At 36.6% G+C, this 20,515-nt stretch overlaps 1 protein-coding gene and 1 long non-coding RNA gene across 2 annotated transcripts; both read right to left on the bottom strand.

The window, feature by feature from the left end:
* Positions 1-18: 18 nt before the first annotated feature.
* On the bottom strand, positions 19-766 carry LOC110937699. Its single transcript, XR_002590967.2, has 3 exons — positions 335-766; positions 149-266; positions 19-51 (listed from the first exon to the last, which is right to left on the bottom strand). It is a non-coding gene; the product is annotated as an uncharacterized LOC110937699 (long non-coding RNA).
* Positions 767-9,281: 8,515 nt separating this feature from the next.
* On the bottom strand, positions 9,282-9,889 carry LOC110871018 (glu S.griseus protease inhibitor). Its single transcript, XM_022120017.2, has 2 exons — positions 9,761-9,889; positions 9,282-9,679 (listed from the first exon to the last, which is right to left on the bottom strand). Exons 1-2 carry the CDS (start codon positions 9,777-9,779, stop codon positions 9,486-9,488), a joined length of 213 nt encoding a protein of 70 aa, XP_021975709.1. The 5' UTR covers positions 9,780-9,889; the 3' UTR covers positions 9,282-9,485.
* Between the last annotated feature and the right edge of the window lie 10,626 nt (positions 9,890-20,515).

Raw genomic sequence — 20,515 nt, 5'->3', positions numbered from 1 at the left:
TCACATCAATCAGGAATCGAACCACCAGCGAAATCAAGTGAATCAAATGACCTGACATATCATTGTTACATTCGGCATCAGTTTCTGATGGAACAAAACGCATCAGATTTTGTAACAAAACTCATACAAAAAGACTCATGTTTTGTACCAGATGTTTTCAAAACATGGATGAAGAACAAAGAAATCGCAAAAGGAACTTGGTTGAGACGAAACGATGATAATGCAATCCAAGATCTAATGAGTTCACAGGAGAGATCTGGAAAGGACTACATGATCGAAGACACTTGAATGAGAAAATAAAAACATACAAACAAATAAGAAGAGAAGATTCTACCGTTGACGTGGAGATGAAGATCGAAGAAGAAGACGGAGAAGAATAGGGCGGCTGTGATGAATTCTTCATTTTTACGATACTTTGAGAGGGAGAGAGAGAGAGAGAGAGAGGGAAGGAAAGGGAAAGAGGGAGAAGGGTCTAGGGTTTCAGAGTATGAAGAAGGGAATGAGGAAGCGTGGAACAAAAAGTAGAATACTAAAAATTGAGAAGCAATGAACTTCACATGGTGGTTAAGGTTTGTGTACAGAGAAGCACAGGATCGGAGGAAAAAGAAGCGTGAAGGTGAAGAGGATGATGTAGATGTGAATCTAGGGTTTGAGGGTAGCGTATGAGAGAAGGGTTAAATGGATCAGGTCGAAATCATGTTAGTCGGATGCCGCTAAACCCGAGTTAATAAGGTGGAATTTTTTGGAGCCAAAACCAATTTCAAGAAGCCCTATGGTGATGCCACATCATTTTCCAAGCCCTCACAACATGACACCTAAGCCCTTATTTATCATGTTTATATATATATATAGATTTACTATATTAATATAAAAAACCTTAATAACTACCTTCCATATTAAGACATAGAATACAAAATAAAACACACACAAAACACACAGACACAAACAAAAAATGGCATCTGAAGATATGGAAAAAATCAAAAACATTGCAATCAAAGAGCTATTGTCAACTCGCACGTTGACAGAAATAAGCACTGATGTCAACTCTTCTCATCTGGTTCTTGATGTGCAGGGCAAAATCCTTGAACAAATCAAGAACAATCAAGCAATATGGGAAAAGCTACTTCAAGAACCACCATCAAGCTTCAGGGACAAAGCTTTGGATCACATAAAAGAGCAATCTCGAGCTGATGACTTAGCCTTCTCTTTCCTGACAGATGCTCTACACACGGTGAAGGAGAAGATGGAGTTCAGCTCTACTGAACGTGACAAAATCTTTGCTTCAAGTAACTAAATTTCTGTTAAATTATTTTATGGTTGTAGCTGTATTTGACAATAACCAATATGGATTAGGTTCAAACGTGAACAATTTCTCCAGCGTGAACTGCGTGAACTGATCTGGGCCCTTGATTTTTATGATATTGAGATTTTAAGTGAATGGCATGTTGGTAATTATTTGGTTATTTGTTACTATTTAATTAAGTGAATAAGGGTATATATGTAATTTCCATATCATCTTGATTGCATAAATCCCGTTTATATCTACAATTAGGTTTCAAAATCCCACACATCTTTCTCTCTCACATATCACAGCCGACATCAACGAAAATCCCACACCATCTGCTAGTTGTTAAGGTTTCATCTCCCATATCATCTTGATGGTTTTTCAGATCCGAATTGAAGAAAAAATGGGACATCGCTGTTTCAACGCCGACATTGATCTTCGCCGGATCGTGTTTCAGATCCGAATCGAAGAAAACTGATTCATCGCCCGTATCGATTCGCGCGGACAAAGGCTGCGACTGTTGCGATAAAGGTTTAGATTTTTATCGATTTCTTCATCTACCAAACTTCTGAGGTTTGTTTTTTCTTTCTTACTTCGACTTCCAATGATTTACAGATTTAGGATACAGGTTTTGAAAGATTTGGTGGGTTTTTTTTTGTGATTCTGTTCAGTGTTCAATTTTAGGGGTTGACATTATGTATGTCAGTATGTTATTTGATTTATTATGATATTACTTGTGGTTTTGGATTATTTAGTTTTAGAAAACGTTTCTTTTTTCTTACATTCTGATTTTAACCTAATTGTTAGTTGATTTCTCGTTGTTCTAGTTTGATCTATGTTTTCTCCTGGACTTTCTTTGTTTTCGACATTCTTTTGATTTTACTTGTTCAAGGTTTAGCTGCTAGTTGTTAAGGTTTCATACGGACACAAAAGATTACACCAATTTGGCTACACCATATCAGTGTTCCCAGACTATCAACCAGACTATTAGGCTCTGATTGTGCTCTGTTTTTAAGGTGTTGTACACATGTGTATTCTGATTTTGCTCTGGTTTTAAGGCGTTGTACACATGTGTATTCTGATTTTGCTCTGTTTTTAAGGCACTGTACACATGTGTATTCTGATTTTGCTCTGTTTTTAATGCGATGTACACATGTGTATAGCGTCTGTTTTTTGTGATATCTCATATTTTTTTGTGTATTGAATGTGTAAAGTTGTTGATGTACACTTGTGAATTATGCAAAGTACTAATTGCTGAGTTTTTTTTTGTGTTATTATAGGAGACGTCGTAAACGAGAAAAGTGGAGATGGAAGGTCGATAAGGATGATTCACGTATGAGGTCGATAAGGATGATTCACGTATGTTTATTTGCTTGGTTGATAAGGATGATTCAGCATACAACGCGGCGAATAGTTATAAAAGACTATGTCTTTTTTATTTTTCCGATTATGTTGCGTTTATTGTTTTCACGAAACTGGAACTTGTAATTGTATGTTTTTTTTTATGTTTGGCAAAATTTATGGAACTTGTTATTTGCTTAATATAAAATAGTTTTACAGGTTTTGTTTATATCTATGCATTATGTAGCTAATTACACATGTGTACCATGCTGAGTACACATGTGTACTGTTCAATTCATATCCAAGTACACATGTGTATACCGTTGAAATATGAAGGTTACGTGGATCTTAAAAATCATAATCCGAATTCTGGTGGTGAAATCTGAAAAATAAAAATGAAATAAAAGATATTGTGGATAATGAATTTAAAATAGGAAAGATGTAACTTAATTCAATTATTAAAATAATGATTTAAATCTATTTTTTATATAATTACAATCATACCCTTAACAACTAAAAAGGAAATCAAGGGTCCAGATCTGTTCACGCAGTTCACTCTTGGGAGGTTGTTCACGCTGGAACCCTACCCTAACCAATATTTTGTATTTTGGATATATGTTTTGAACAAATATTATGCTTTAATCTAATTTAAAAATCGCATGAATGAATTAGGGATCTTTGCCACTATAACATAAAAAAAAACAAGATAACTCAACATCGCATGTATTAAAGGAGAAATCACATTTGAAAAATCATATAAACTAAAATTAAACTGATGCATATAAAAATCTCATGTTTATAATACTAAAATCGCATGTGAAAAATGATATACATAAATGAATATAAAATCGCATGTGTTTCTTATAAATTCGCATTTACATTTAAAAAGACATTACTCATCCTCGTCATCTTCATCTCCAGACACCTCTTCCCACTGATCTTCTTCTTCTTCAGATCCATCATCACTGATGTAATCTTCAAAGTCATCTTCCTCTTCGTCGTCTTCACCCTCATTGTCTTTGTCTCTCACACCATCTTCAATCTGGACACCCTTCATCTTCTTTTTTCCCTGTTTACCTTGTTGTTTGGCTTTAAGCTCGCCGCAAGTCTGAATGTCATGACCTTTTTCATTGCATACGCTACATGTCCTTGACCTTTTCCCTTTGCGGCTGATCATTTGTTCCTTCTTAGATTTAATCCTTCTATGCGAGCCGCGGCCTTTGTTTCTTATACCAGCAGGCACACGAACAGTAGGGGGAGCATTAGTCACTGGCTGTTGATAACCAATCAACTTTGAAAATCGGTCAAATTTTGGATCAAGTTGCTTGGTTATGCGACTCTGATCAACTCTCTCTTTAAGCTGCATCATTTGATCCCTCACTAAGACAAGTTGCTCAAAGTCGGAAATCAAATTACTAACCAAATACTCCCCTGTGTGGATGATTTCACGAGCAATCCGTTTAGCCCTCTGATGCACATCCTTGCCCCCCACATTTAGATTGTACTTAACATTTAACTCATTCGGCACAACATCCTTCGTCCATCTCTTCGTAACATATTTGCTTGGTATTTCTTTAACACCAAACATCTTGAAAAGAAAATATATGTGTTTGCATAGCAGCCCATACTGCTCAAAACGCAAACAGCTACACTGTGCAGTTACATCATTCTCGAGATTCTTGAACCACACCTAGCAAATAACCAAAAAAAAAATAATAATAAGGTTTAAAATCACATGTATAAACATAACAATATCGCATGTTTAACAATCATGTAAGTGAGTCAAATTAATATCGCATGTGGAACATAACAATTTCGCATTTCTAAAAAAAATAATGTAAAATAAATAAACTAAAATCGCATATGTAATGTAACGGATTCGCATATCTAAAAAAAACATGAAAAATACCTCCAATAAACCATCTCCACGTGCTTTAAAATCCTTCAACAATATTCTGATACGTGGACCTTCAACTTTGGTGTCCATCGGCAAACATTCGGAAATTGTTCCATGTATCTCTAATTGCTGATCAAAAAATATAGACCTGGTGTAGATCTTAGCAGCATCTTTTTCCAATGTAGTTTGACTCCAATCAGCTGGCTCAGTATATCTTGAAATATGATCATTTTTCCTATGATTGAACCTTTGAACATCCATTGCCCCATCAAAATGATTCATAAACTCTACAAGTGTGAGTTGTGAATTAGCAACCTGACAAAAAAAATGGTTCTCACTCTCTGATCTTGAAGTTGTTCTCATAAGACCTGACATTGGCTCATGCCGGTAAAAAGCCGGAATCCACATGGATCTCATCCCAAACATATCATCAATCCATTTGTTTTCAGTGAGACCAAACTCAATCATCACCAACTTCCACTGCCTCTCGAATTCTTCGGGCTCAATCGAATCAGTCCAAACAATGTCGCACATCCTCCTTTTAAACTCATCATTATTGCACAACTCATGCCCAACCTTTAACAAATAAATGCATTTTAAATCAGTCTATTACAAAAAAGCTATAATAATTAAAAATAACACCAACAAAAACACCAAAAAATGTTGCATGCTCTACCTTATCTGCCACTTTTTTCATTATGTGCCACATACACAATCTGTGTCTGCTAATAGGGAAAACCTCCTCAATAGCCTGTTTCATAGCAGGGTCTTGATCCGTCACTACAACATTAGGCTGTCGACCAAATGACTTTAAAAATGAATTTAGAAGCCATTTATATGATTCAATACTCTCTGATGCCAACAACCCAGCTGAGAGTGTTACATTCCGACAGTGGTTGTCAATGCCTGTGAACGGGACAAACACCATCTTGTACCTGGACAACAAATGCGAAATCACATTTATTACATGTGAATTAATAAAAATCAAATGCGAAACCAGAAGGAAAAGCATGCGATATATTCAACACCACTCTATTGTCTACACTTGCGATATTGAACACTCATTAACAGACAAAAACATGCGAAAAATCAGTAACAAAACATGTTTGTCTTTGAAACAGTTACCTGTTTGTCTTGAAGGTTGCATCGAACGATATCACATCGCCAAATTCCATATAGTTAAGCTTGCATAAACCATCAGCCCAGAACAACCCAGTTAACCGTTTGCCATCATCAACAGAGTATTCAAACAAATAATCAGCTAAATACTGTTTTTTGTCAGTCATCCTATTAATCACCATGTCAGCGTCATACTCTCCTATATAGCTGTTTATTCGCTTTCTAAAATTTTTGCAATCATCAACCGTGGCACCAACGTTCTCGAAACCACCATAACGTTTCCTCATTATATGGAAAGCTTTGACAGGACCAAGGTTTAAAGTGCCAAGTTCCCAAACCATCTCCTCCTGGACATCTGACAATTGTCTGTAAGCTGGGAGCATGTGAATGTCATTTTGACAAACAAACTTATGGTTATGACCATCAACAAATCTCTTGACTGTATATAATCTACCATCAACAGTGCAAATCACAAGTTGAGCTTTGCATCTGGTCCTAATAGTCCCCCTGTTCCTGGTTTTGAATTGCTTTTTTGACTTGGAATTATCATCAATACACACAGGCTTATGTCCCTCTTTAGAACAAACAAAATACTTAGTTTTGATTATACCACCACTGTATACTTCGCCACCTTTCCGAATAGAAAAACCAGCTAACTTAGCATATGATTGATAAAACGCATATGCTTGTTCAATGGAGATAAATTGCATCCCAACAACAGGTGTAGCTGATGTCTGAACCTCCGGAGTGTAAACCCTTTCATCTACATGAATCAAAATAAAAAACATAAAAAGTCATACAACCACATGCGAATCGTCTGATAAATACATGCGAAATGATGATATTGATTAATCTGAATTACATATGCGATTTATTATGTAATCAAATGCGCAACTACAAAAAAAAAAAAAAACAAAACCAAATGCGAATTGTAATGAGTAAAAACATGCGAAGTTATACATGCTGCTTCTCAAAATAATACATAAGTATCATCAACATTCAAACCACAAACAGCTACAACAATGCTACGCTTAAACAAAAAACAATTATACGAACAAATTTAGATATCTGAATTAACATAATTACCAATAGAAATCTCGTTTGCAGCACTTGAACTTGAAACTGGAATTGGAATTGGATTTGCAGGTCTCGGATTTAAAACATCATCAACTGAAACTCTTTGATATGCAGATAATTGAGCATGATCACCAATCGGTCGATTTCCTTCAAAATCATCTTCTGTTCGTCCAGTGCTACTCTGTGGATCCATCGAAAATAGACAAATTGAAACTGATTTGAATAATAATTACCGGGATATCAGTGTAACGAACTTCTCGCTGAATGAATGAAGAGACGAATTTGCCCTCTGATGAATAGGTTAATTGTCTGATTTAACCTTCTTAAACCGAACTCAATCAGGACACGTGTACGGCTCATAATATAGCGTACATAATGTAGGATAACCATATTTGTACCATACTCTTTACCTCTATATATATATATATATATATATATATATATATATATATATATATATATATATATAGAGTAAGGTTAACATACAAAAAGCTTTATCATACATCACGTAGGAGACAATGGTAACCGTTGGATCAGGGGTATAATCACGCATGAGACCACATGGGACCACATAATCACGCATGGGACTATAATCACGCACGTTCTATGATAATAACGCACGTTATATTTTTTGTCATGTATGTTAATGTAGGTTAAGCCCTAAAGTACATTATACTTTCTATATATATATATATATATATATATATATATATATATATATATATATATAGGGGATGGTTCAAATGAAAACCACTTTTATTGTGAAAACCCGAAAACTAACTAAAAAAAGCCTAAAAACACACACAAATTTTTTTTTCTATTTTTTTTATAAAAATCGCTGGTTTTATATATGAAAAAAAACTTTTTTTCAAAAAAAAAACAAATTTTTTTTGTAGTACACATGTGTAATAATACATGTGTAGTATTACACATGTGCACTACACAATTTTTTTTTTTAATTTTTTTTTTGAAATTTTTTTTATATAAAAAAACCCGCGAAAATTATTATGCAAAAAAAAAATTTATGTTTTTTTGGCTTTTTTAATTAGTTTTCGAGTTTTCACAATAAATAGTGGTTTTCATTTGAACTTCCCCTATATATATATATATATATATATAGGAATAAGATCATGAGAGAACGATTTGAAGTGTGAGAACGATTTTCAGCCATAGGATCTTTATGATTTGTGGCTAAGATGATGCGGTGGCATTTTTATAAATAATGGGAACCTTATAAATACTAGGAGGGGTAAAATTGGAAGATTCAAACAAGGGTGTACATGCTAATCACATGCCATTTTCCCCCATCATATTTAAACGCCAATAACTTTTTTATATGTGATTATTTTTCTTAAAAAATTACACCATAAAACTTAGCGTTTTTTTAATCTTTTCAACGAGTATACTATTGATATATACTTTTCGAAAAAAATGAAATGGGTTTTATGGCGTTTTTCTGAACTGGGTGTTTGATGACGTTTTAGACTAGTTATTTTTATGGCATTTTTCTGAAGTATGTGTTTTTATGGCGTTTTAACTAGGTATTTTCATGGCGTTTTTATGAACTGGGTGTTTTATGGCGTTTTAAACTGAGTTTTTCATCGCGTTTTTCTGAACTGAGTGTTTTATGGCGTTTTAATTGGTTTTTTCATGGCGTTTTTTTCTGAATTTGGTGTTTTTATGGCGTTTTATTTGAACACCCAGTTCAGGTGTATGAGTTTTTGACAATATTACCCCTTAGTGTAATTTAGAATCAATGTCACATGTCAACTCCAAAATTGTTCTCACCGTTCTCACACTTTTCACCGTTCTCTTTAAATCCTGACTATATATATATATATATATATATTGAATTGCACATGTTACACACCCCATAATATGTCTTAATATCTGCGTATTAAATTTCAAGCTTTCACTTTATAACTCAATATATCATATCATCTCAATATCTTGCGTTTTAACATTGTTTCCAAATCACGTATTAATATCGCGTGGAAGTTACATTTTTATCTTAAAAAGATGTATTTTAATATATCAATATAGATAATTTGCTTCAATAAACTCATGATTTGAAGGAGCTTGAGGTTGAGTTGCATGCTAAAAGTTCTACTCATTTGCACCAAAACTTAAAACATACATTTTAATGAGCACCCTAATTAATATTACTTGAGCTATTTGTTTTGATTTCCATTTAATATTTCTTAAACTCTTTATAATACACGTTTTATTTATTAATGCATGCACTATGCACTCATCATACATTTCTTACACACAAAATAAAACGACATATCATAAGCAACTCTTGAGTAGAGTAAATTCTTACTCAAGTGACGTTTTATTATATTAAAGGTTTAGTTCACGACTTGAACGAGCTTGAGATTGAGTAGCAACTTGCATGCTAAAAGTTCTACTCATTTGCAACAAAACGGAACGCATACAATTTAATGAGCACCCTACTTAGTAAACTCATCACTTGAACGAGCTCTTTGTATTGGTTTCAATTTTCTTTGATAGAAGCTCCACTCAATTGACTAAATTTCCTATTCAAAATATATATCGTAATTAACACGGAACTTGTAATACATATATCACATGTTTTATTTATTAATGCATGCATACATCATACACTTCTTACGTCCACAATAACACGACATATCTTAAGCAACTCTAGAGTAGAGTAAATTTTAAGAGGTATATATAAAACTTCTTTGTTTATTTATATATGACATTTTAATACGGTGAGTTGCTGTTAGTAAGTCACTGAGCTCAGCCAATGACAGGAGGGCGAACGACCACCCTATTAGAGTTCACCCACACCCGCACACGGTCGCATCGGAAATCAGCTGTAACGAAAGATCCTTCCCGTATCACAATAGCATCAACCCGTGGATTCTCTCTCTCAATCGTTGCTGCCGCCGCATCTCCTCTTGCCCCAACAAGCTCCGGCCATGAACTCTTTCCTGTATCAATTATCCGAACAAAATTTTGTATAAATGACATGAACTAACTTAACCAAAACAGAAGAGAGAAACTGGATTTACCTTCACAGATAGTTGACATTCTTACTTGTGCATTGATCAAGAACTAGAGTATGTGGGATATAAATATAGTATGGGTTGTACATTTGCGTTACGTAATGTAGTTTCAACTTTGAGACTTTTCAAATCTTTTCATTTGGGTTTTTAATGGTATAAATTTCTAAAGAGAAAAAAAAATCAAATTTGCTGCTTTTGTTGAAATTCCTTGTTTAAAAAGTAAGACAAATTGGCCAACATGTAGTTGACTTTTACGAATTAATTAGGATATGACTACAATGGTGCCTATAACTTAATCTTTGATTTCTAGAACATGAGAAATCTATACCCTATATATTCTAATCCAATAGGTGCGAAATAAAGGACACATCTGCTCTTTGAAAAGTCGTGTATGGTGCTTCTATGATGTTGCCGCCGATTCCAAAAGGCGCGTCTTCAAGGGAGGCGTCGCTTCTCCAAGGGAGGCGTCGCTTCTCTTAGTTGTAGGTTATAAACTACAATTTGATTGCTTCCAGTCCTCTCACTTGTTTACTAATCTATTTACAAAACAAACTACTCTATCAACTAATTGCGGAATAACCCTCATACTTAGGATGTGTATGGATTGGTTCTTCATTCACCCTAATCACGGACATCCTTGAGTTGTTGCAGGCCTTGAACTCCAAGCAGTTCTCGCATTGTAGCAAATTTGACTCTTGCTACCTTTGTTAATATGCATATCTGTCGTAGTTCTCCACTGATGTGTTCTCTCTTATGAAATGATAGCGTGTGTCTATGTGCTTGCTTCTTCCATGAAAATTGGATTCTTCATGAGTGCTATCCACCCTTAGTGTTATCTTCTCTTCTTTATAGCCTGTAACTTCACTTAACAACCTTTTAAGCCATAGTGCTTGGCATGCTACCACAATGGCCACCATGAATTCTGATTCACATGACGTCAGTGCCATTGTCTTTTTCTTTTGTGTCCACCAGGTTATAGGTGATTCTCCAAAGTAGTATACTAGACCAGTTGTACCTTTTTCCTTGGTCTGTGTTAACTCCATAACTGTTATCAATATAACCTATGATCTTACATCCTACTTGCTTTTTGTAAATGATTCCATGCTCCTTAGTTCCTTTTATGTAATGTAGTACTTACTTGACTTCCTTCAGGTGATGCTCCTTTGCTTCTTCAATGAATCTACTGAGCAGACTGACTGAGTAACATAGTTCTGGCCTTATACGCAATAAGTACCTAAGTGAACCAATCTAGCTTCTATAATGTGTTGCATCTACTAGATCTCCTTCTTCAGCCTTTGTTAACTTTGTTCCTGGATTCATAAGATTCTTTGTTTTGTTGCAGGTTAACATATCAACGTCCTTGAGTATCTTGTTTATACCTTGTTTGCTTTATAGCTATCTCACCCCCTGCTTGAGTAACTTCTATTCTAAGGTAATATGCGAGCAAATCTAGATCGCTCATTTTAAACTTCTTCTCCATCTGATACTTGAAAACATCTATCTCCTTCCTTGAAGTTCCAGTGACTATCAAATCATCAACGTAGACTTCGAGAATTAGTGTAGAAGTCTTACTTGTGTCTTGATTGCTTGTTTTAAAGTGCACTTTATGAAGTTAAGTGACTTTAGTGTTTGATCTAACTTCGTGTTCTAAGCACGTGCTGCGTGTCTCAATCCATAGTTTGTGAACAATTCCTTCATCTCCTTGCTTTACGAATCCTTTTGGTTGTGAGACACAGATCTCTTCCTTGAGATCTCCGTGTAATAATGCAGACTTAACATCTAAATGTTGTACCTCCCAACCTTGATATGTTGCTAAAGCCAAATTAGGAATTGTCTTGATACATGCCACTGGTGCAAATACTTCAACAAAATCTATCCCATGTTGTTGGACGTAACCTTTTGCTACCAGTCTTACTTGTCTAACAACTTTTCCGTTTGCATCTTTCTTAGTCTTGAATACCAAATTTAATTCTACTGCCTTGCGATCTCTTGGCAGTTCTATCAATCTCCAAGTGTTATACTTGTTTATTGAATCTAACTTAACCTTCGTTGCTTTATTCCATTTGCTATCAATGGATCCTTAGTAGTAATTCATGTGGATCTACTTGAATTTCCTCCGTCTCATCATATAATTTGTCAAGACTTCTTAGTCTTACTAGAGTGTCACTAATACTCCTGATTGTATTTTCAGAGGTAGATGGACCTCTACTTATTGATAAACTGCTAGATCTTCATGATGAGTTCGGATTGTAAGAGTGTGCTGGCGGGGTTATGTAGGAGTCTGGGGGTTATGTAGGAGTCTGGATTATTTTCCGACAGATCCACTCCTGAATCATCATGGTCTGGCCCACTATTACCAGGACTGCTTGGTGCATCTTCTTTTATCTTTGTTGGGGCATCATTTTATTGAATGACAAAGTTTGTCAATTCAGGATTTCCTGATTCTACCCCTTCCTTGTAGGTATTCTAGTTCCATGGTTGACCTTCTATCAACTTTACATCTCTACTCACACATATCTTTTTCTTTGTCGGGTCATGTAATCTAAATACTTTTGATCCTTCTTTAATTCCAAAATACACCATAGGCATGCTTCTATTATTTAACTTCTTTTATTGATGTGGTAATACCTTTGCATATGCAGTGCAACCAAAAACCTTTAAATGTTCTAATATTTGCTTTCTTCCTTTCAATGCATTATATGGGGTCTTGTTCACTAAGGCTTTTGTTGGAACCCTGTTTTGCACGTATATTGCATGTCATATCATTTCACCCAAAAAATGATGTGGCATGTTCATTGCCTTTAACATACTGCGAGTAGTGGATAATATCGTCATGATTCTTCTTTCTACTACTCCATTTGCTTTGTGGAATATAGCGCTATAAGCTGTCTTGCTATGTCGTTATCTTTGCAGTACTCGTTGACTTCAACCGATGAGAATTCTCCTCCCCTATCTGTCCTTAGCATCTTTTAATTGGTTCGTGTTTTTGTCTCCACCTTTTCTTTAAACTCCTAAGAAGTTTCAAATGTTTGATCCTTGGAAGTTAGTAGATATGCCCACATGTAGCGATTGCAATCGTCTACAAGTAAGAATATGTACTTCTCAGCATGTCTTGGTGGAGGGATATAGGACCATAGACATTTCCATAGACTAAATCCAGAGGTTTTTAAAGATCTGAATTTCGCCTGATTTGGAAATGGTGTCCTACCATGATTTCCTAATAAGCATGTGTCATAGATTTGACTAGCATGAATTATTCGAAGAATTCCATGTACCAAGTTCTTTCGAGTCATTTCCAAAACCAGGGTTCAAAAACCAAAACCCTAATCGTAAAAATACCCAAAACCACTAGAACAACAACAATAAAGCCGACGGCTCAAACCCTAAACCAGTATAGGTCGTACTCAAAAATCTGGTACGATTCATACCTCTGGCGGTGGCGGCAATAGCAGTAGCAGATCTTGTCCTCTCATTCAGCTCTATCCTTCTGATACGATTGAACCATATGTTTAATCAAACCAGGAGCTCTGATACCACGGTAGCCTCAATCGGAAGCCAAAAAACACACATTCACACTAGAAGAAAATAAAGAACACGAAAATTTACATGTTTTTGTTAAGGTGATTACATCCACGTGTCGCAACTAGGTATAACTTTTATTAAATTCTCTAAAATTACAATTCCATCATGTGTATATATAGAACAAGATTAATGTTAACTCTTTAGTCAACAAATTAACTAAATGGGCCTAATAACTAGGACCGGGCGTACAAGCCCAACAAAAACTTTGTGACCATCAGCTCATATAGTCATGGTAATATCTACCCCTTGATTATACATATATGATCATACGGCCCAATATATAATTTCATGGTTTATTTACTTACATCAGACATGAATGATAAATTCTGATATTTTAAGCTTGGATCATAAACGATTTGGCCAGAAGATGGTTGGAGAATTGGTTATAATAAAAAAATAAAGCTTTGGTTGGAAAATGGTTTGTAAATAAAAAAAATAGAAATAAAAGTACTGGTCAGTAAATAGTCACATATTAAAAAATAGAAATAAAAGTACTGGTCATATTACAAAAAATTAAAAGAAAAAAACAAATAAATGTTGAAAAAGTAGTCGGAAAACTTAACCTAGATTTTGTCGGAAGTTTGTGGAATAATTGTTGAAAAAGTTCCAAACCAACATTTTTCTGACAAATAACCTTTAGCCGAAAAATTGTTGAAAACACCATTTTCTATCTAACTTGCCAGCAAAACCGTGGTCAGAAAATGGGTTGTTTTTAGTAGTCTTAGGCTATAGGGTGTGGTCATGTCCCTAATGATTATCATGATCATCCACATCAGCGCCATGTCACTCACTTCTAATCCATCATCCAAAATCACTACCCTAAGGGTGTGGTCATGACCCAAACCACTATTTTCTTATTTTAATTTATTTTTGTGAAAAGGAAAATGAAACATTAATAAAGGAAAGGAAGCTCATGGTTCCCATGGTTTAATCCATGCCAACCATGGTGGATGATGCAAGGGGATGGTATAGCAATCCAATAATGATCCTATGTGCCATTAATGACCCAAATCATGTTCCCCATACCCTTTAGCGTTAATGTTAATTGATCTCAACAACCATTTACTAGCGCAACTAAATCGCACACTCAATAAAGTTATTACATTCCTATACTAACATTACAAATTGTGAACAATTTGATTGGTTGATTTTGTTACTGTTTTATTACGTAGATATTATTTTGTTATTGTTTAATTAAACATATATTATGTTATTATACATACATTATTTTGTTATTGTTTTATTATCCATATATTATTTTTTTATTGTTTTATTATTTTTAGTGTTAAAATGTTCGTATTTCGACATGTAGTTAATAACATAATTATTTTTATTGACATTTTTGACGTAAATTTTTTGTGTGGTTGGTACGATATACAATTATGATTGTTTAAATTAGGACGTACTTTTGCATCGTTAGTTTCGATGTTTAGAGTCGAACCACAACTACAACGAACTGAACACGTGTAGATATTATTTTGGTTAATGTTACGACTTTTTTTGTTTTATTTATCCTTTATCATAATGTGCGATACCAATTGAACTCTCACCGCGTCCTCGCGACAATGCTGTTTAAGCTAAAGTTTGCGGTCTATATTAGCTCTTCATTACACCATGCAAGAAATTTAATTTTTTTTATTTTTACCTATTATTGTTAAAGCTATCTTTTAACTATATACATAATAATTACTTAACCGTTTTATTTGCTTATTTTTACTACCGTTTCAAACACGGGGAACACCGCCGCCGCCACTGTTTGCCGCGCGTGGTGATGGAATTGCGGTGAGTAGTTCCCGCATGCCACTACAAGAAAAAAGCTCTATAGGGACGACACCTATAGGCACAACAAAGGTCCTCTCTATACATCACCTTATGTAACACCTCGAAAATTTGCGTCCTATAATGTATTGACACGTGTCATAGGTTTACACGTGGTAATAAATACTAAAGAGGGACTAAAGTTGACAAACATAGAAAGTATGTGAATTTAAGGGTTCAGAATGTCAACAAGGGATAAATATACTTTACAGTAACCCTACGTGATGTTCGTACCTTCAAACGAATGAATCATGGATCATGCGGAGCGGAATGTGGAAGAAAGTGAGGAATTACAAACTGCAGGGGCCAAATGTGTCAACATGTTTAAGTTATACCTCTGAGTGATCCTTTGGCATACCCGAGGCTTTGTAATGGTAAATTATACTCACTAGAATGCGCGATATACATTTCATCACGTTCCGTTACAATATGAGAAGGTTATGGCCAAGTTCGTTTAAGAAGGGTTAAAAGCGTCAAACATTGAAAGTTACGACTTTTCGGGTAATTATAAACTAACCGAGGATTAAAATGTTGGGTAAAAGTCCCGAGGCCCTTATTCGTAAATAAGAAAGGCCCAAAACGCAAAGTTACCCCTTCGAAACGCCAAGAGCCGACGGTAATAATTGAAAAAGATTTGAAAATCTTACAGCAGGTCTCAGGCGGGCCGCGTAAAGGTTGCAAAGGGCTTTACGCGGGCCGCGCTGACAGTAGAAGATATGGGCTCTGACAGGAAGATTCAAGCGGGCCGCGTAAGAGTTGAAGGACCATTGACGCGGGCCGCGTCAGCCTCCTAGATACAGAAAATGCGGACAGAAGCACTGTTTGCTGTTTTAACCAACTAAGGAGCCATTATGAGCAGCATGGGTGCCCCCTAAACGACCCCTAGCACTCAGGGACACTTGTTGGTGATCTAGGAACTCTTGTAGACGTTGTTGTCATGATCTAATGCATCCAAATTCACTATGAATGGCCACTAAGTTGCAACAAGTTCTTCACACCTTCAATCTGCATTCTTGATCATTTCTGGAGCTCAAGAATCCTCTTTACTCATCTCTGGTCGTGCTTAGGACTTCAATAAGTGTGTTCCACCCTTCTTAGTTGAGTTTTTACTTAGTTATTGCTTAAAAGTCAATCCGTCGTAATTAATGATTGACTTAACCATTAATCACAAATGGTCCAGTGATTAGTCGAATCAAAGGTAGTTATATGTTGGTAATTATGTGGGCATTAAACCCCTAAAAGGGCACCCTCTGATTCCCACTCTAACTAGTCCAAATGACGGGTCAAAGTTGCTTAGAAAAAGTCAACAGAATGCTAATTTTCGATTTAATGCATAATTAACAATGTAGATGGCATGTAACCTGATTAATCACTCATATAACTTGATAATAAGTATTATAACTGGTCTAAGCATGTTTGATCCGACCATTTACTGTTTTGACCCGCTTCGGAGCCGAAAGTCGCAAAACTTTGACTTTTGCTTTGACTTCAGTTCTGACCCGATTTGGTATGTTTTAGATATGCCTTAGGACTCTCTTAGGACCAGGTTACATGATGATATAACCCTCTATGGCTGGTCCGTTGTTTGTCCGAGTCGTTTGCACATTTCCGTTATATGCTTAAGTATTGACCATAATGCCATTTTTACCTTAAAACGAGAATTTTGGATATGTGAAAGAACAATAACCTTAGTTACTGATTTCTAAACATGTCCCTAAAATTTCATGGCAATCCGAGGTCTAGAATAGGAGTGATGCTAAATAGCGCAATTAAGAAAACTTTAATGATTAAACGGCGCATTTAGCATAAAGCCTATCTAAACCCAAATTTCGACACTAAACCTTTTACACCCTAATGTAAAATAATATTTTGGGATTTTTAAATATTTTTAATTATTTTTAACTTGCGCATAACCTGCGGTTATGGCATTGATTCGGTAAATACCGAATATAACCTTTTCGAACATAAAATGAGTTCTACATGGTATTTTGACCAGAATCCAGTTGCTACTGATTTTAAATAAATAATAGAGCATTTTGAACTTTATAACCTGTTCGGAAAACTCAGATTTCCTGTAGAACCCGGAAATCTCTTTTATAATCCTTAAAATGACCAAAATACCCCTACGGGGCGTATATTGGGATTAAACTCGTTATAGGCATAATGGAAGGTATCCTACTGGTACCACAACCTCTTTAGAGCATATTGACTTAGGAAACCTGGGTAAGACTCATACGGTTACCCGTTACGCCATTTACGCGTTCGGTCCGGTTTATGTAACTAGTTTACATAAATTAGCCGAAACGGGTCCAACCTTGTCGTTTTTACCTCAAAATCCAGAATGTGTGTAGTTTACCCATAATGTACAAGTCTCCAAACTTGTTGGGTCCAAACCACATTCCATTCCTGATTTTCGCCTTTCATGCGATTAAACCGTAATTATCCTTTGAAACTAACCGGTCTAAGCTTAGGCTAAATTAAAGACCCGTTAGGATTCTAATAGGTTATTATAAACCTTCGTTCTAGAATAGGAGACCGGTAAAAGATACTTGCATTGCTTGTTGTGGTTAATACTTGCTCTGGTAAATACTTTTAACTTATTTTCCCTTATACGGGCTTGGGGTACGGTATATAAAATACCGCTTGGTCGAGCAATTGACCCTAACTCATTAGTAGTTGGGTATTATCAATGTGACCCGCTTGAAAATTGGTTTTGTTTGTTTTACGCCTTTGGGAGTTTAATGACCATGTCCCGGATATCCTTGGCATCATTTTACGAAATGGCCACGACCTCGACACGCGGGTGTAGGCGTACACCCGACAATGTGTCTATACTTATAATGGCATACCCATTGGTTTTCCCGCCGTGTTTTTGTACTATGTGGTGTGTCAATTAACCTTAAACCCGGCACGAACCGGGCGACTGAACGCATAATGAACATGTAATTCTTTTACAAGATTAAATTTGATTAATTATACCAAGTTATAAAAGTTTGTGCCTCGTGCATTCAAATCAATTTTATTAAACTTTTTAAAAGTGTCGGTTGAATGTATTTACCAGTGTAAACTGACGTATTTTCCTCAAAAAGATTAAATGCAGGTTCTACACAAAATAGGCTGGCCACTCCTTAGCATCATTAGAGTCTCGCAAGCCTGGATGCCACTATCTGTTGAACATTATTTCCTATTTTATTTTTGATCCCCTGTGGATTATTTCGACTACTTGTGATACTTGGATATTACATTTTGTTGGTTGAAATATATCTATCTTTATGCTTCCGATGTGCATTTAAATATTGTGTGGTTTGACTATATTGTTGCCAACTACGTCACGGTAATCCCCCACCGGGCCCACCGGTGAAACGTGTGGAAATCGGGGTGTGACTGGTTGGTATCAGAGCCAACGTTGAGTGAATTAAACACTATCCTTATGTGTTTAATCTCAATGACACAATTGCACATACTCGAGTCTAGACAAGAACATAGGACAAATTCGAATTGTCGTTCTAAGTTATCCTTTATTGTTTGTTGTTGATTTAAAATTGTTTAAGCAGGAAATATGCCACCAGCAATCAGAAGAGGAGGAAGAGGCAAAGGGCCGATCACTACCCACAATGATCATGAGGCCGGGCCTTCACACATGCGAGCTCCTTCCAGCACAAGGAGTGAAGAACCTCAGAGGCGTAGGAGGAACCTCTTTGAGCCTGCTAAACGGTCTACCTCACACAGTTCGACACCTTTGTACCGTCACTCTTTTGGACCGAATTCGGAGAACGGACCCAGTAACCCTCAACCTTCGTTTATACCTCTCCACCGTTCTGTTTCGCACCGTTCCTATGGCGACCCTACTCCTTTCTTCCAAGGCCAGTTCAACCCGGCAGACTATGTCCAAGAACCAGTAGGTTTTAACCCTTTAGGACCAGAGGACCATTTCTCCGAAGACAATGCGGTAGACATGGACGAAGACACGGATCCCATCGAACCTGCAAGAGGTACCCCCAACCATCCTATCGAGATCTCTGATGGGTCATCCTTCCATGGAACACCCTATCAGGGTCCAGACAGTTACCCGGCGAGGTTTAACCAGTGCGAGTGGTACTTTACACCCTCTCACCATTCATCACCTCAACAGCAGCAGCAACAGGATCCTTCCGAGGATTCGCGTTTCGTGGCAGTTACGCCACCGCCTCCACCGCCACCAGTTCAACAAGCACCTTCGGATCCACCAAGGCGTAGGAGATCAGGCGCGCGGATATCCGCACGAAGAGGGGATTTTCATTTCAGCACCCCTCGACACTCCAGTGGAAGTCATTTTCCGCCACTTCCAGAAGACCCACAAATGGGTGGACCTTCGAGTCACCCTGCAGAGGTGAATTCTGCACCAGTTGCACCACCTCCGCCACCATTCGGCTATGATAACCCGATACTTGCGTACGCCGGTTCCACTGCGTACAATCCATTTGAGCAGCCAACTCACACTCACTACAACTATATGGGTGGTGACCCATACATAGAAGCGGCGGCAAATTACCACGCCCTTCATCCTGAAGTACCTTATGAGACACCTTGGGGAATGGGATACTCAACTCATGGGTATCCAATACCCGCTAGAACTCCGGCTCAGCACTTATCGCAGCAGCCGCGTTTTTCCCCACCAGAGCAGGAAGAAATCCTCCACCGTTTGAACAGAGTGGAACGAGACTTTGAGCAAGAGCATAAGAACAATCGTTGATTCCTCAAGGGCCTAGCAAACCTGTTAAAAGGGAAGAAGAAGCGAGATCATTAGTCTCTAGATGTACTATTGTATTTCCTATTTTAATCTAGTCCCTGTATGGACATTTATTTGTTTTAGTCCCTGCGTGGACATTTATTGTGTGTTTAGTCCCTGCGTGGACTTGCCTTTCAGTCCCTGTGTGGACTTATCTTTCAGTCCCTGTGCGGACATCTATCCTAGTATTAAGTCCCTGCGAGGACTTGTTTTCCGTATAACCTCTGCGTAGGTATTTTGTCTGTTTAAAAGTCCCGTTTAGGGCAGTGTGTAACCTTCTTATGTTTAATGGAATGTTAAGTTTATGAAATTCATTTTTGTCATTATATGCACTATTATATGAAATAAATAAATCAAAAATCATTCCTTTTAAATTAATCTGCCTACCAGTTATTAAATAAAGAATCTTAATGGTGAAACCTAGCCTGGTGTCATTATAAGACCCGGCCAAGATGGTAAGACCTGATTAAAAGATTCAGATTCTGGTTAACCTCTATAAACATGTTAACCCTCCTGGCAGACGTGATTCGTTAAAATCACACGCGTCATTTTGCACAAGGATCCTTCTAAGGATTGCAAAACCTAAATTAATG

Source organism: Helianthus annuus, chromosome 1, assembly GCF_002127325.2.
Source record: "Helianthus annuus cultivar XRQ/B chromosome 1, HanXRQr2.0-SUNRISE, whole genome shotgun sequence".
Taxonomy (NCBI): Eukaryota; Viridiplantae; Streptophyta; class Magnoliopsida; order Asterales; family Asteraceae; genus Helianthus; species Helianthus annuus.
This window is presented reverse-complemented; position numbering and strand designations above follow the sequence as displayed.